A 14,854-nucleotide genomic window follows, 5' to 3' on the forward strand; every position below is an offset into this window, starting at 1 on the left:
GTGGCGGGCAGCCACTGGTGAGTAGGAGCAGAAGTGATGAGGGGGCAGGTTGGCATGCCATTCCTCCTCTTGTGAGAGTCTGTATGGCAGGATTGCGGCATCATCCCCATAGCAATGTCTTTGTTGAGGTCAGCAGTCAGCGCTGGTGGCATCAGTATGGGTATCAGAGACAGGATGCTACAATGGAGACAGCAGCAGTTCCAGTGTCGGGTGCAGCAGGGGCTGCACCAGCAATGGCAGTGGAGGAGTAAGGGTGGAGGGAGGAGCCCCAGTCAGGGATCTGCCAGTCAGCGACCCCACTGAGGTGCGTACTGGACCGTCTGCGACACAGGAACTAGCAATGGCGGCATCAGGGGCGGGGGAGGTAGTGAACCCTATGGAACAGACCCCACCATGCATGGCCTCAGCTGGTCAAAGTGATGGGACGTCCGCCTGTCAGGAGTGTGGATGATGCACTGGTGATGGCCCCTGTGATGCTCAATGACAGCAGGAACCCAGTACAGCCGGCAGCCAAAATGACGAGCCCAGACAGGCACACCCATCCAGAACCACTGCAGACCCAACGATGTCAGCAGACACAGTGTTAGATACAGCAGGTGAAGCAGGCTCCGTGATTGACATCCGCGTAGCAGCTCCTCTGGGTTCTTGGCCCTACTGGAATGAAATGGTACGAACTCAAAAAATATTCTAAAGCAGCTTCAGGGTACCTGCCAGATACGTACTTCTGCATCCAAGTTTTAAATGTCCGAACCACCCGTTGGGTCTCACCATTAGATTGAGAATGGAATGGGGGAGCTGTGAGATGGCAAACGCCACTGGCCTAACAAAAAGATGCAAACTCTTGAAAAATAAAATGGGAGCCATTATCAGTAACCATGATGTGCGGAAGTCCCTCAACCACAGAAATCTCAGACAGTGCCGAAATAGTGGCCACTGCATACATGGATGGCCAACCCGCCATGTAGGGAATCTTGGAATAAGTGTCCTCTACAATGAGCCGGTACTGATTTAGGAAGGGCCCAGCAAAATTGACATGTAGACAGCCCCATAGGCAGTGCGGCATTGGGCAGGGGGGAAAATGGCGCCTGCAGGGTTGCTTGTTGCTGAACACAGTAAGCACAAGTGGCGATAAGCTGTGTAATGTTCTCATCTATGCTCAGCCAATACACATGCCAGTGGGCCAAAGCTTTGGTGCAAGAGGTCCCCCAATTACCGAAATGCAGAAGACGCAGTACATTACGGCATAAGAAAGTGGGAATCACAATCTGGGGAGCAGTGTCCTCAATAGCTGACAAAAGAATCCTGTCAAACACAGAAAGGCAGTGCTGGACAGAGAAGTAATAACACAAGAGATCCAAGGCACTGTCTGGGGGTTTTTCTGGCCACCCATGCTTCACAAAAAGGAGGACCTGACTAAGTACCAGATCTGCACTGACAGCCAGTACTATCGTGGCACAAGTGGTGGCAAAACCATTGACCATGCTCTTGTTCTCAATATCTAAATAGAAACAAAGCAACTAGTTCTGGTTGAACACTGGGGCCGACCCTATTGGAAGGTGAGATAAGGCATTGGCGTTGGCATGTTGCGGCATCAGCCGGTAATGGAACTGTTAATGATAATGTGAGAGGAAGAGAGACCACCGCTGCAAACAATGCATTGCTTTGTCCAGCACAGAAGCCAAATGGTTAAAAAGAGCAACCGACAGCTTGTGATCTGTGATTAAATGGAACTTAGACCCATATAAGAAGACGTGAAATTTCTTGAGGGTGAACACAACCACTAAAGTCTTCTTTTCACTCTGAGAATACCGCTGCTGAGCAGGAGTTAGTCTTAGAAATGTAAGCAGTGGGTCATTCAGACCCATCTGTGTGTTTGTGTGCCTGTACTGAGAGGCATTTGAAGCCAACACGAGATTCTGACTCAGCTGAAAACTAGCCAGACAGGGAGCAAACTGAAGCTTAGATTTAAGCAAACTGAACACTCAGTCACATGCTGGGCACCAGAAAAAACGCTCAATTTTGTGCAAAAGTGCATGCAGGGGCTGGGCAACAGTGGATGTGTCTGGTAAAAACTTATGGTAGTATCCAAATTTAGCTAGAAACTCCTGCAGTTCCTTAACAGAGGTTGGCCATGGCAAAGCTATAATTGTGTCAACATGGTAACGCAACAGCGTAACCCCTTTGTGAGAAACCTCAAATCTGAGTACTAAATTAACAGCTGAAAAAAAAAAAAAGATATGTGGCAAGATTGCACTTGAGATGCACAGACTGCAAAACGGATAACAGTGATGGAGATTTCTAAGGTGGTCTTCAGTGGAAGAACCCAAAATAATGATATCACTGAGGTAATTGATGCAGCCAGGCCCAGAGGCTGCCAGCCAATCTAAAAAATGCTGAAAAATTGTGGTTTTGCTAGTGATGCCAAAAAGCAAGCATTGATATTGGTATTGGACAAAAGGTGTAACGACAACAAAGGTATACCTAGTGGCCTTATCTAAGGGGAGGTGGAGGTATGCTTCAGACAAATTGGTCTTGGAAATCAGTGGTCACATGACAATTTTCTAGCAACTTGTCACAGTGAGGCAAAGGGTATGTGTTTATCACAGACTGAGCATTAATTTTGACACTGAAGTTGCCACAGAGGCATCGGCTTCTTAACGGTGACTAGTAGTGTAGCTCATTCAGTGGAAGAAATAGGCCGAGTGACGTTGAGCAACATCAAATGGTCTAATTCGGCCTTGCACAGTGTGACAGGCACCTGCCTTGCACAGTGTGACAGGCACCTGCCGCACCCAAGAAATATGAGGGTGGGTGGACCCTTTCGTGGTAATGTGTGCTGGAAAACCTGTAGCACAACTGAGCCCAGAGAAAAATAGAGATGAAAATGCAGAGCAGAGAGACTCCAGTTGCTGATACAGAACTTGAGCTGCCACTACATCATTGGCAATGGGGAAACTGAAAGAGTTAAACACATATAACCCGAACAGATCTGCACTATGGGAATGACCCACAACAAGGAAGGTGAGAGGGTGAACAACAGATTTTGAAGAAACAGGAGCAGAGAACTGACCTAGGATCCGAATCTGCAGTTCATTGCAGTAAACCACCTTACATGAAACCTTTGTGGTGGTATGCGAGCCCAAGTCCACATACATTTGTGTGTTTACTAAAGTCACTGCAGTTCCTGTGCCCACTTGCAATTTAGCAGGTTATTAAACACACACATAAGTCAACAAACAATTAGTTTGGGGAGACAGTCATTGTAGAGATACAGTTTATATCCATCAGTACTAGTGTGTCTGCCAAATTTAAAAAACAGTTACACGCTGATGCAATGTGTCCTTTCTTTCGACACTTGTTGCAAACAGCCTAATGGTTAGGGCACCCAGAATGCTCGTGTTCGACAAAGCAGTACGGGCAAGATGGAACAGGGATCACGCAGCCACTGTTGTGGTGTGGCCTGTTTCTGCTGAGGCCATAACTAACGCTGCCCCATGTGACGTTGAGTTGAAGGTTGTACTGCTGCAATGGCTTCTCTGCCATCCTGAACACTTGCAGTGTGCCTAAGACGGGCTGACTCAGCAACTTTCTATACCTCCCCTCATGTAACAATCTGATTGCCTGCAGCCCATGCCTCTTCAAAGTACACATCCATAAGCATCAGATTCTCATGTTGAGGTGCTTTTCATAGACTTCTATATCTGTAGCCAGACAAATAATAACATCATGCACCATGTGATCAGTGTAGGGTTTCTGATGAGTACTAGTGGCAAATTTACAGTGATGGTTCAAGCCGTGTAATTCTGCAGCCCAGGCTTTGTAAGATTGGTTTGGAAATTTATGACAATGGTAAAGTTCCACATGCATGGCGGTGACATGCGTTCTTTCACAGTAACAGGTTGAGAGAAGCTTGCACATTTCATCAAAGTATAAGCTGGCTGGTTCGTGGAAAGCTGCAAGTTGGCACAAAAATTGATAAATGGGTGGGAAAAGCAAGGAAAGAAAGCCGCTTACGGGTTTGTATCACGCAAGAAACCTGGAAATGGCGATATAACCATATCTCATAGGAGTCCCACTCTTCATCTGATTCATCATATGCGGGGAATGGTGACGGTTGCACTGATGGGAGCATAACCTACTGCAAACACTTAGATGCCACTTGATTGAGAGCAGAGTTGTTTCATGAAAGCTTTCTGCTAAGCAATGATGCTTTGGAGTATTTCTTCCATCGAGATGTTTGGTGAGTGATTTAGCACTGACGCTAACACACAAAGACAATATAACTCTCACTCATTGTTTGCTATAGCAAGAACAAACATGATTTATGGAACATAGTACTTTATAGAGCAGCACGTAAGATACAATGAAGTGCATTTGTGTGTTGCACTGAACATACTGATTGTACAACAGTAATACAAGTTACAGAATAGGCTGAGCACTCATTTGTTATCGCTTAAATAGTACCGTTTCTTTGGTGCCTCACCAGAGCGCACCAGGGGGCCGACCCAGATGGCCTCTTAAACGGGCCTGTGAACTGTGTGGATGCGCAGTCTCTGAAATTGCGCTCAGCATGAGTGAAGGTACGTCAATTCCGCTATTGATTTTGTCCCACAAACATTTTCAAATGGTTTTGAAATTCCTGAGCACATATCACAGTTAAAACACAACAGGCAATGTGCTAAAAATTTGACATTGTCAATAGACATGGCTCTATACAGGAACATCAGATAGAGCACCTAATGTATTTTATCTCGTAACATTGTGCATACTGGAGTTATGGAGGCAACTATGAGCTGTTTTTGTTGCACAACATCATGAGAGTAGATACATCATGTGCTCAATTTGATGTTTCCGTAAGAGCCATGACTTTTGATAATGCCAAATATTTGGCACATCGGTCATTCCATTTTGATTGCGACTTGCCCTAAGCCACCTCAGAACCTCAAGAAAATGGCCTAAATCTGATAGGGGAAGAATTGATTATTATATCTCAGATAATCACCTGGAAAAATGTGTGTATTTCCACAAAACACAGAGTATAATTTTTTTCCCTCTATCTGTCATGTTTGCTCATATTTTGTCTGATTCAGTGGCTTTTAAGTGAAACTCATCTTCTGTCACTAGTACTATAGCTGATTTCTAAATATTAGGCTCTGTTCTTGCAATATAACTGATACATCGCAGTTTAAATGTTACACTATCTACTTTTAAACATATCTTTCTGGAAATCAAAAATTGTTTTTCATTGATTCCTCTTCACTTTTTCAGCATTTTTCCACTGTTACATTGTACAGCTATGTCTTCAGTCGATTGCTCAATTACCAACATTTTAATAGTAGGTGGAGCACTTAAAATTTTCCAAGCTTTAAGTACTGTAACTTTTTGGTCATTGATATTATGTGCCATTTATTATGTAAGAATCTAAATTTGAAAAATATGTTGTGGTGGTGGTAGTAGTGTTAGGTTTTCAAATAATAAATTATATAATAAATTTTCGCCAGCAAAAAATTTCAGTGCCTTCTTCTACAGCATTAATAATGTGTAAATATCACCTGAATTTTCCTTTAAAATTATACCTTACACAACAAACATCTTGAAGTAAGTGTGGGGCACTGTTGTGTCCAGTATAGCAGCAACACTCTTTTTTTTTATTATTATTATTTTTTTTAATATTTTCTGAATCAGATCCTTATTACTGTAGAGGGGTGCCACATACCCTTGATAATAACAATTGTTAAGTTCTGTTTAACTTTGACAGATGCTTAGTCAGATGCTTTTGTGATGTCACAAACATATTCTCTGACGCTTTTAGTATTACCTAATAATGGCAGTTTGGAAGATAATGTAATGAACAATTTACTGCCATCTATTTTCTGTGAGTGTAAGTAAAATGATACACTCTTTAATCAGAAACTGAGTAAAGCTGATGAGTTTTAATAAATTTACCACAAGCCATAGTCCTTTGTTTGTGATAACCTACATGCACTGTCTCTAGTGTTGGGATTCAGGGTTCTGTATTAATGTCAGTAAATCAATACAGCAATAACAATTTCTGCTGTTCTGCTGGTCATTGCAATTCTAAAAGCCAAAATTTGTTCTAATCGAACATATTATTTTTAGAATTAGCCATGATAAATTCGCATAATGCTGTGAATTTTATTTTCACTAAAAATTTGTGATAAAAATTTCCACATTCAAGTTGCCAGATTTGCAAATAACTTTCAAACCAAAGTAGATGCAGAGTTCCTTAATTTTTTAAATTATTTATATGCAAATACTAGTTATGATCTGCTCATGTTTTGATGTGTATATGCATAAAATTAATTATTTAATTCTATTAATAGTGCTGTACAACTGTAGTCTACACAAATTGTCAAATACATGGATAAAGTGATACTTCCTTTTACTCTTTTAACAAATCAGGTTTCTCTCTTAATGGTGAACTTCTGATGGATGCACTTGGAGGAGAAACATCTTTTTCGGATGTGCAAGGAGATTCATTTGTTCCGGCATGTACTTTAAGTGTTGGACAGAAAGCTAAATTGACATTTGGTCAGGATGTCAACACTCTGAAGTTCTTCACTACATGTGGGTTACAGGAAGGCTATGAACCGTTCTGTGTGTAAGTTTAAAAAGTGTTTTTACAGACTCTTAAGAATAATTTACTTTCATGTTTAATGTAATTCGCATATGCGATGGTATATGTCTGCTTGTGTCTGTTATGTGCGGATGGATATGTGTGTGTGCGAGTGTATACCTGTCCCTTTTTCCCCCCAAGGTAAGTCTTTCTGCTCCCAGGATTGGAATGACTCCTTACCCTCTCCCTTAAAACCCACATCCTTTCATATTTCCCTCTCCTTCCCTCTTTCCTGATGAAGCAACCATGGGTTGCAAAAGCTTGAAATTTGTGTGTGTGTTTGTGTTTGTTATTGTTTCTATCAACGTACCAACACTTTTGTTTGGTAAGTTAAAGAATCTTTGTTTTTAGATATATTTTTCCCATGTGGAATGTTTCCCTGTATTATAGGTATATTAACAGTGTACGATAAGACAAAATTTCATCTGATTTTTTTTTATTAGAATTGCCTCAGTTTACTTTGCATGAGATAATCAAATTACTACATCAAAATTCTTGTGGTGTAGTACAGTTAGTGGGGGCTTGTTTAATAGTGAATGAAAATTGAGTGATACACACACACACACACACACACACAACACACACACACACACAGAGAGAGAGAGAGAGAGAGAGAGAGAGAGAGAGAGAAAGAGGGAGGGAGGGAGGGAGGGAGAGAGAGGTGCACTTATGCTCCTATCAGAAGCCCAAGTGATTTACCACCTCTATTTCACCTTCTACAGTCTTTATCCATTGCTCCTCTTGTTCCAAACAAGGAATATCTTTTTCTAGTTGCTTGATTTTTTGCCTTTGCATTTGTCAGTTGTAACCTGAAAAAATTTTTTATTTCAATAAGTAAGCATTTTTCTTGTATAGCTACACAATATGAACTGTTACTTTAAGTGATTCTCCAAATTATGGCATATGGCAGAGCATTACATGACAGTTGGTCAGCACTGGGTGGTCCTCTGGGCCTGGTAGTGAAGTTTCTTTTTCTTCTTTTTTCATGCTTCTCTCACAGTTTTAAGCTGGTATTTTTATTTTATTCACTTCCCCTGTATTTCTTTCTTTTTCTTGCAGTATGTGTATTGCAATTTCATTTTCAGTTATGTAATATGAGTTTTATTTACATTTTATCATAATTTATATTGCCTTCAACACACAATAAAATCTGAAATTGTCCCCAGAATCATTTAGTATACCAAACAGTTTGAATGTTCGTATCTATTGATCAAATATTTGCAGAATGTGTCTAGTGCAATTGACCTTTGTACTCAAATCAATGTAGTTTATCTTAGTATATTTGATACATAGTGTGTAAATGTAATTTTATACATTTAACCTTTACAGAAACATGAAGAGAGCTGTAACTTACTGGTACACCAAGGATCAACCAATATTTGAAAACACAGATGACATGCTGGATACTAAAATAGATGTTACTCGTATTCCTGCTGGTTCAGACACACCCCCATGTCTGAAGATAAGTCACAATACATTTGAGACTATGGAAAAGGCCAACTGGGAATTCTTGAAACTTTCACTGCCTGTCATCTGCCAGTCAAGTTTTATAGAGTAAGGACTTAAAAATTGGTGTCATTAAGTTTTTTCCATTCGATGTCCACAATAAGGATTATATTACTACATTGCTGAAATCTGTTCAGCAGTTGCAAAAATATTAGATTTTTGTATGTATGTATTTCTACTGATCTTCACATCTGTCATGTTACAACTCCCATTACAGCTGAGAAACACGTGTAAAAATAAATTACAACAATATTTCTGACTTCCAAAATGACATAACTCTTCTTCAGATCAGAAAATGGAAATTACTTAAGGTAAGTTGGAAGAAGGAAAACTGGTTTTAAAGGTTCCTCTTCAAAGAGAAAGCATAAGTTCATATTGAAGAAAGATGAGGAAATATGTCAGCAGTCTCCTTTTCAAAAGAACCATCCCACGATTGCCTTTAGAAATTTAGAGAATTAAGGGAAAACATAAATTTGAATGGTCAGATTGTGGGCCAGCAGCTGGATAATAATATAGAATTATTCATCACCATCTTATTTTGCAAGAGCCTGGAAACTATTTTTGTGGTCATCCAGAAAGCAATGGAGAACGTACTGACCATAATTTTCAGTCTGCAGGTCCACAATCTTCTTGAGCTCACTGAAAGGAACTGTTCCTACTAGCTATTTACTCAGGGGGGTCAGGAACTATGACTATAAACAAAAGTTTTGAGTCATAGCTGATTAATATATTCAATAAAAGTTCACGTGTACAAACATACTAATATTCCTGATAATAATAGTAATAATAATAATGTCTCTATCATAAACAACACTAGTAGCAGTTGTGACTGTACTCAGGCTCATTCACTACCTATTTTACACATGGCTCATCTGTAAAGAGGGTTGGTAGTGAATGGTTGCATTTGCGCCCCCAATACTGAGTCATATATTGGCTAGCTTTTGAGCAGCAGTGAATTGAATACACAATTGTCTATACCACAACCTTGCGCAAAATGAGGTACACTATACAAGTTCAGATTGAAACTTAAAAAAAGAAAGAAAAGACACTTCTAACTTTGTGGCAATGCATATTAAAGTTCATAAAGAAATCTGATCTGGATAAATGATAGTTGGCGCAATTCGTACACATTGTTCATTGTCTCGCGTCTACACACTTTCATGTTGTTCCTTCACAGTTTATTCGCATACACTGGCATCCATGCTTACACTCACAGCACTTTTTCCGCTCCAAACTTACCACCACAATGGACAACGACCAAAAGCCCCACTTTCATGCTCATATCCCCAGTCATGAGTCAGGTCATGCGACACTACATTAATTATAATAATTCCTAAACATGGCCACAATTTGTTTACAATTTTATAAGATTTAAGTACTTAAACCTAAGTAAATTATATAATTTTACACACATTTATCACCACATAATTTTATAATTTGTTGCAATTAAAAAATACAAACCACTATTCAACGGAATGACAAATGCTCATCAAAACACAAAACAAGTACTTTCATGTCCATTTTGCATTACACTATTTTCATTCTGCATTTAATACATAATTTTATTCTTAAGCACAGAAAATTGAAATCAGTACTAATTTACCACATGCTATCAGATTTACATAATTAGGAATAACTACATGTTTTGGCACAGTTTCACCCCTCTCCCTTAATTTAATGATGTCTTTGCACAAAATATGAGACATACAAATAGTTGTCTGGCACTACAAAGATCGAAACTGAATGGTGTCATCATAATAAAATACTGACTTACTTTGCAATTGTTCTAAACATCTCTATAACTTAATTCTACTATGAAACATTTTGATTGAAGTACACCAGCCCAACATAGTATTTCTGCTGCTGCGCTTTAAATTTAAATTATGAACTACTTGGAAGAGCTCGTTTTTGCATGACTTCTATTTCAGTGATTAGGTTCCCAGAAAATCCAAGGACTCACATTACAAGCACACTCTGCATTATTTACTTAAGTGCAAAGTCATGCACAGTAATTATATGCAGTTATGTAACCAAGTAATTTAAACCATCTGAAACTGCTGAATTCTACCTTCTCTTTATCAGGGAAAGATGAGTCTATAAATGTATTGACTTGCTGTATGGTCATATTGTCCCCCATTACCTTACACAGTTCAGAGGCAACCTCTGCAGCAAATCACAAATAAAATAGTCTTTCACCCTGACTTCTAATCTTCAAACTTAATTGCTTGCCACAAAAGTGGGAAATAATCTCATCACTTGCCACCTGGTTTTGTCAACATTATGGGCGGCAAACAAACAGTTATTTCCATGAGATCTAAGTGATCCAGGATGATGTGCAGTTCACTTCCTAATTTAACCAAACGTGGGTTTGGTAGCAGCCTGGCTGTAATGTCATCCAAGACAGAGTGTAAGCTGGCATTTGACTAACGTGAACAGATTGATAGCTTGCTGTGAAGCGTCTTTCCTAACTCCCTCTCTGGCAATACTTATATATGGGCGCAGCGGATGGCTAAATGAAATGTCTAGGCACAGGCAGCAGCATCTAAATGGCCTCTATCTCAGACACGTATTACCGTATTTACTCGAATCTAAGCCGCACTTTTTTTCCGGTTTTTGTAATCCAAAAACCCGCCTGCGGCTTAGAATCGAGTGCAAAGTAAGCGGAAGTTCTGAAAAATGTTGGTAGGTGCCGCCACAAGTAACTTCTGCCGTCGAATTATGTAGCGCCACACAGGCATGCTTTGCAGGCACAAAGATACTGGCGACAAAACCTCTGCATCAGTAAATTAAAAAAAAAAAAGAAAAGGTGTAAGACGGCCTTTTTTTCACCGCCCCGAGTTTCGACCACTGCATTTTCATACATTATCCAACGAAGTAAATACAAATTCCATATTGTTCATCTTCGAATGTAGCAGCATTTCAACGTACTACGAAAATTCGACTGGCAAGATTGTTTGGGATGTTTGTCAATATGGCCAAATCTACGTTCTGAATTTTTTCCTACCTGTGACAAGAGATCGTTGCTAATAAGAACTTTTATGAATTGTGAATCGCATGCAGTATTCTTTTCATCATAAGAATAATACCGTACGAATATAAACATGTTGCCATGTGTTCTTTCGTGTTTGCTGCTATCTCATTTAAATCCTATCTACCTAATAAACTACGAAACTAGGGTAAGACTACAGCAAACGCGGAATAATATACATATTATGCCATGTTTATATTCGTATTGTTCTTATGCCTAATAGTGATACAGTAAGAAATGAAGCACGACAATTGACAAGATTTTTAAATCTAAGATGACTAATTTCTGTGCAGAATGTAATGTACTACAGAGGCGTCTGCAAAGATTTTCAACCGGAGAAAAATTTTCGCTAAACTCTCGTTCAGAACATCTTCTATCATACACAGTCTATTATTTGGTTCTTGTTGATCATTATCAAAGAAAGCAGCAGTGAAAGTAACAGCAAATAGCAAGCAGTCTCTTACCGTTGTTTCGCTAATGAGACGATTCCTTTTTTTTTTTTTTTTTAATTGTAAGCGGTGGTAGCGCGCACAAAAGCAAGCCATGCCGCGAGCGGCGAAAGGTCGTAAACACTCACTATCAGAATGCGACAAACAATGCATGACACAGTACAGTAATGCATTTTCAGCTTAGAGCGACATCTATAACAAAGAGAACGACACTTACCAGATCAAAGTAAAATAAGCAATCAATTCAAACCAGATGAAGCACGTGAAAAAGGAATGGTACCCGTATAAATAGGTACGGAGCACCTGACGCATAGCAATGGCTACATGGTAAAGCTTAACTGCTAAGCTTAAGATTCGAACCAAACCTAAATTGTGTCTCATATTACAGTGGACCAACTTTGTTTCGATTTGGATGTGCGACCTAAAACTTTTCTCTCCCTTGGAATTTCGAGTCTCAAATTTCAGGTGCGGCTTAGAATCGGGAAATTTTTTTTTCCTTGATTTTGAGTCTCATTTTTCAGGTGCGGCTTAGATTCGAGTAAATACGGCATTTAACAACTCTGTTGTGCACCAAGTTACAACCTTCATAATGTTTAGATGAATGAAGTTAAGTTGGCTTTAGTTACTGAAAAGGTTTCAGGTTGACTTCATTGAAACTTTGCTGGCTAGATGTTTTAGAATAGAATCAGCAGTAGAACATGACCTCTGAATTATTTCATTTAGATTCCTTGTATTGATTGTTGTTTACATTAAAGTCCTGAAACTTGGTACAGTGGTATTATTTAATGAATGTAATAGAACTATCATTAATACAAATGACAGTTAATCTGTTATGGAGAAGGACATTTCTGTTCCAAATTTAGTTTTTAGTAAATTACTTGAAAACTCCTAGAGATAGCTTAATGGAGTCACATAGTTAATGCTTTTATATCAAACAGAGGCTGCATACAAATTTTCATCTTTCTGAGTCTAATATTTAGCACCTTCAATTTTTCATAAAAAGCTGACTTTGAACAAATTGTTGTTTTGATCAAGTTGAGACTTGTAACAGTTGATTGTGATATATGTTTGCCCATTCTGAACAAATTTTAGCTTTCTAGTTTCATTATTTATTGCCACTTATTTTGTTCTTAAAACAATGTATTTGCTGAATCACATTCATTTGATCATTCTGTGATTTAACTGTTTTAACATTAATATACTGAAGCATAAAATGACAAAGTTTGCAAAAGCTATTTCAATTTTTAATTTCACTCATAGATTATGGTGCAATATTATGTATGCTACACACAGGTGCATTATGATAATGTGCCGCTAGTAACAGTGAACTGAGTTAAGTCCCAGGATAATCGGTCACCTCTGTATCTCTCAAATCGTACTGTGCCTATTTCACCACAACATAAGATTTCCACTACTATCATAATTACATCCAAGAAGTGAAAATAGTTATCTGTGCTGATAATACAACAACCATTATCAAGCCTAATGGAGAAACTTCAGTACTAGAAAATGTAACTAAAATTTTGCTGAAAATTTATTATTGGTTCTCTGCAAGTGGACATTCACTGAACTTCAATAAATATAAAACTTGTAATTCTGGACTGGACAATGCCAACCACACAATTAGAAAAATGCACTCATTCCTCACTAGCAGAAACTTGGAAGGATGAAACACAGAACTTAATTTAAGGAAGAAATAGGTGAGAATGTGTGTCTGGTGCACAGCATTTGTATGAAAGTGAATCGTGGACTATGGTTTTTAACTACAAAAGAAGAGAATAGAAACTTTTGAGATGCGGTATTACAGAAGGATACTGAAAATTCATTGGACTGTTAAGATAGGGAATGAGGGGGTTCTCCAGAGAATCAGGGAGGATAGAAATATATGAAAACTTTGAAAAGAAGAAGGGTGCGGGATCACAGGATACATGCTACGACATCAGGGGAACCGTAAGTGAAGAGAGAGACTGGCATACATCCCAAAAATGGAGATAAAACAAAAGCTGATGAAATTACAACAAACAAATCATTGTGTCAAGGATGTTCAGTACCAAGTATTCCTCTGAATATTTACATTACTAAAATCATTCAGTACTGGAAAAAATACACAACCATGTCAAAATACCAGAAGACAGTGTTTTAAATATTTTTTGCAGATGATGCCCTTTATTACAAGAAAAAGTTGATAATTTACAATGTGCACTTCACCACTTTAATCATGACATGTATTTCATCACTTTAACTGTGACTCTGAAACATACCTACCTCTAATTTCTCATTTTCACTCAGTGTCTCATCAGTGGAAATCCAATTAATTGGTGTAAATTGGTTGTGTGCCAAATTCTGCCATGATATACACAACACGATGTTCAATTAACATGTTTACTGCTAGGGTTCTTGACAAGAGCCAGATGGCTTTATTAATGTTCCTTTTCAACAGAATATGTAACAAAATTACAGTTTCCTTCTGAATAAGATGATTTTATGATTACCAAAACCTACATCAAGGGTTCAAGTAATCCTTTCTTACACAACTGGTTGGATGATTTTTCTTCCTTTCCAAGTTTCCACATTTATTGTCACTTATAGCAATACAAAGATCAGTTTCAGATTTCACTCGAAATGTTGTTCACAGGCAAGCACTTTCAACATTCTATTATTCAATATAATGTCAGCAGATTGTTTACAGTTCACTTCCACAATTTGAGTTCTGACAGATTAATATCACACCATTGGTTTCATTTTACATGGTCAGTTAACAAACCAGATTTACTGATACAGAAGATAAATATGCAGACATTCATGATGTTGATAGGAAGATGCGACCAGACAAATGTCCACTGACTGACTCCAGGAGTTATTAAAAAATAGTAAAAGTTACTATTGAGATGTTGATCAGATGAATATGGACAGCAGATTCACATGGAGATGTTAGTCATGTATTAGGTGACTCTCATTACCAAAACATTAACCTGGTAGTTGCTAGCGGTGTAATTTTTATGTACATTGATGTTGCTTGTAATAACGGTGGTGGCAGACAGCAGGCTTTTGAAGAGAAGGGGTATTTATAAATTGGCATGAAGATGATTTGAGAATTTGAAAACTACACGTTTCTTTGTAGAAATGTATGATTGAAATACATTAGAATGGCAGATAATTGTTCAGGCAATAATTTGATTTACATAATAAATTGTTGATCAAAAAAATAAAAAAGTTTACAGAACTATTTGCTAT

The 14,854-nt window shown here is 38.4% G+C and overlaps 1 protein-coding gene across 1 annotated transcript in view; it reads left to right on the forward strand.

Moving 5' to 3' along the window:
• LOC124595722 (ryanodine receptor) overlaps window positions 1–14,854 on the forward strand; it is a 690,379-nt gene that overhangs the window by 323,097 nt on the left and 352,428 nt on the right. The window contains exons 28-29 of the mRNA XM_047134588.1: window positions 6,424–6,622; window positions 7,967–8,191. Of these exons, the coding sequence (XP_046990544.1) occupies window positions 6,424–6,622; window positions 7,967–8,191 (424 nt within the window). The remainder of the gene's footprint in view (window positions 1–6,423; window positions 6,623–7,966; window positions 8,192–14,854) is intronic.

This window comes from Schistocerca americana, chromosome 2 (assembly GCF_021461395.2).
Source record: "Schistocerca americana isolate TAMUIC-IGC-003095 chromosome 2, iqSchAmer2.1, whole genome shotgun sequence".
Taxonomy (NCBI): Eukaryota; Metazoa; Arthropoda; class Insecta; order Orthoptera; family Acrididae; genus Schistocerca; species Schistocerca americana.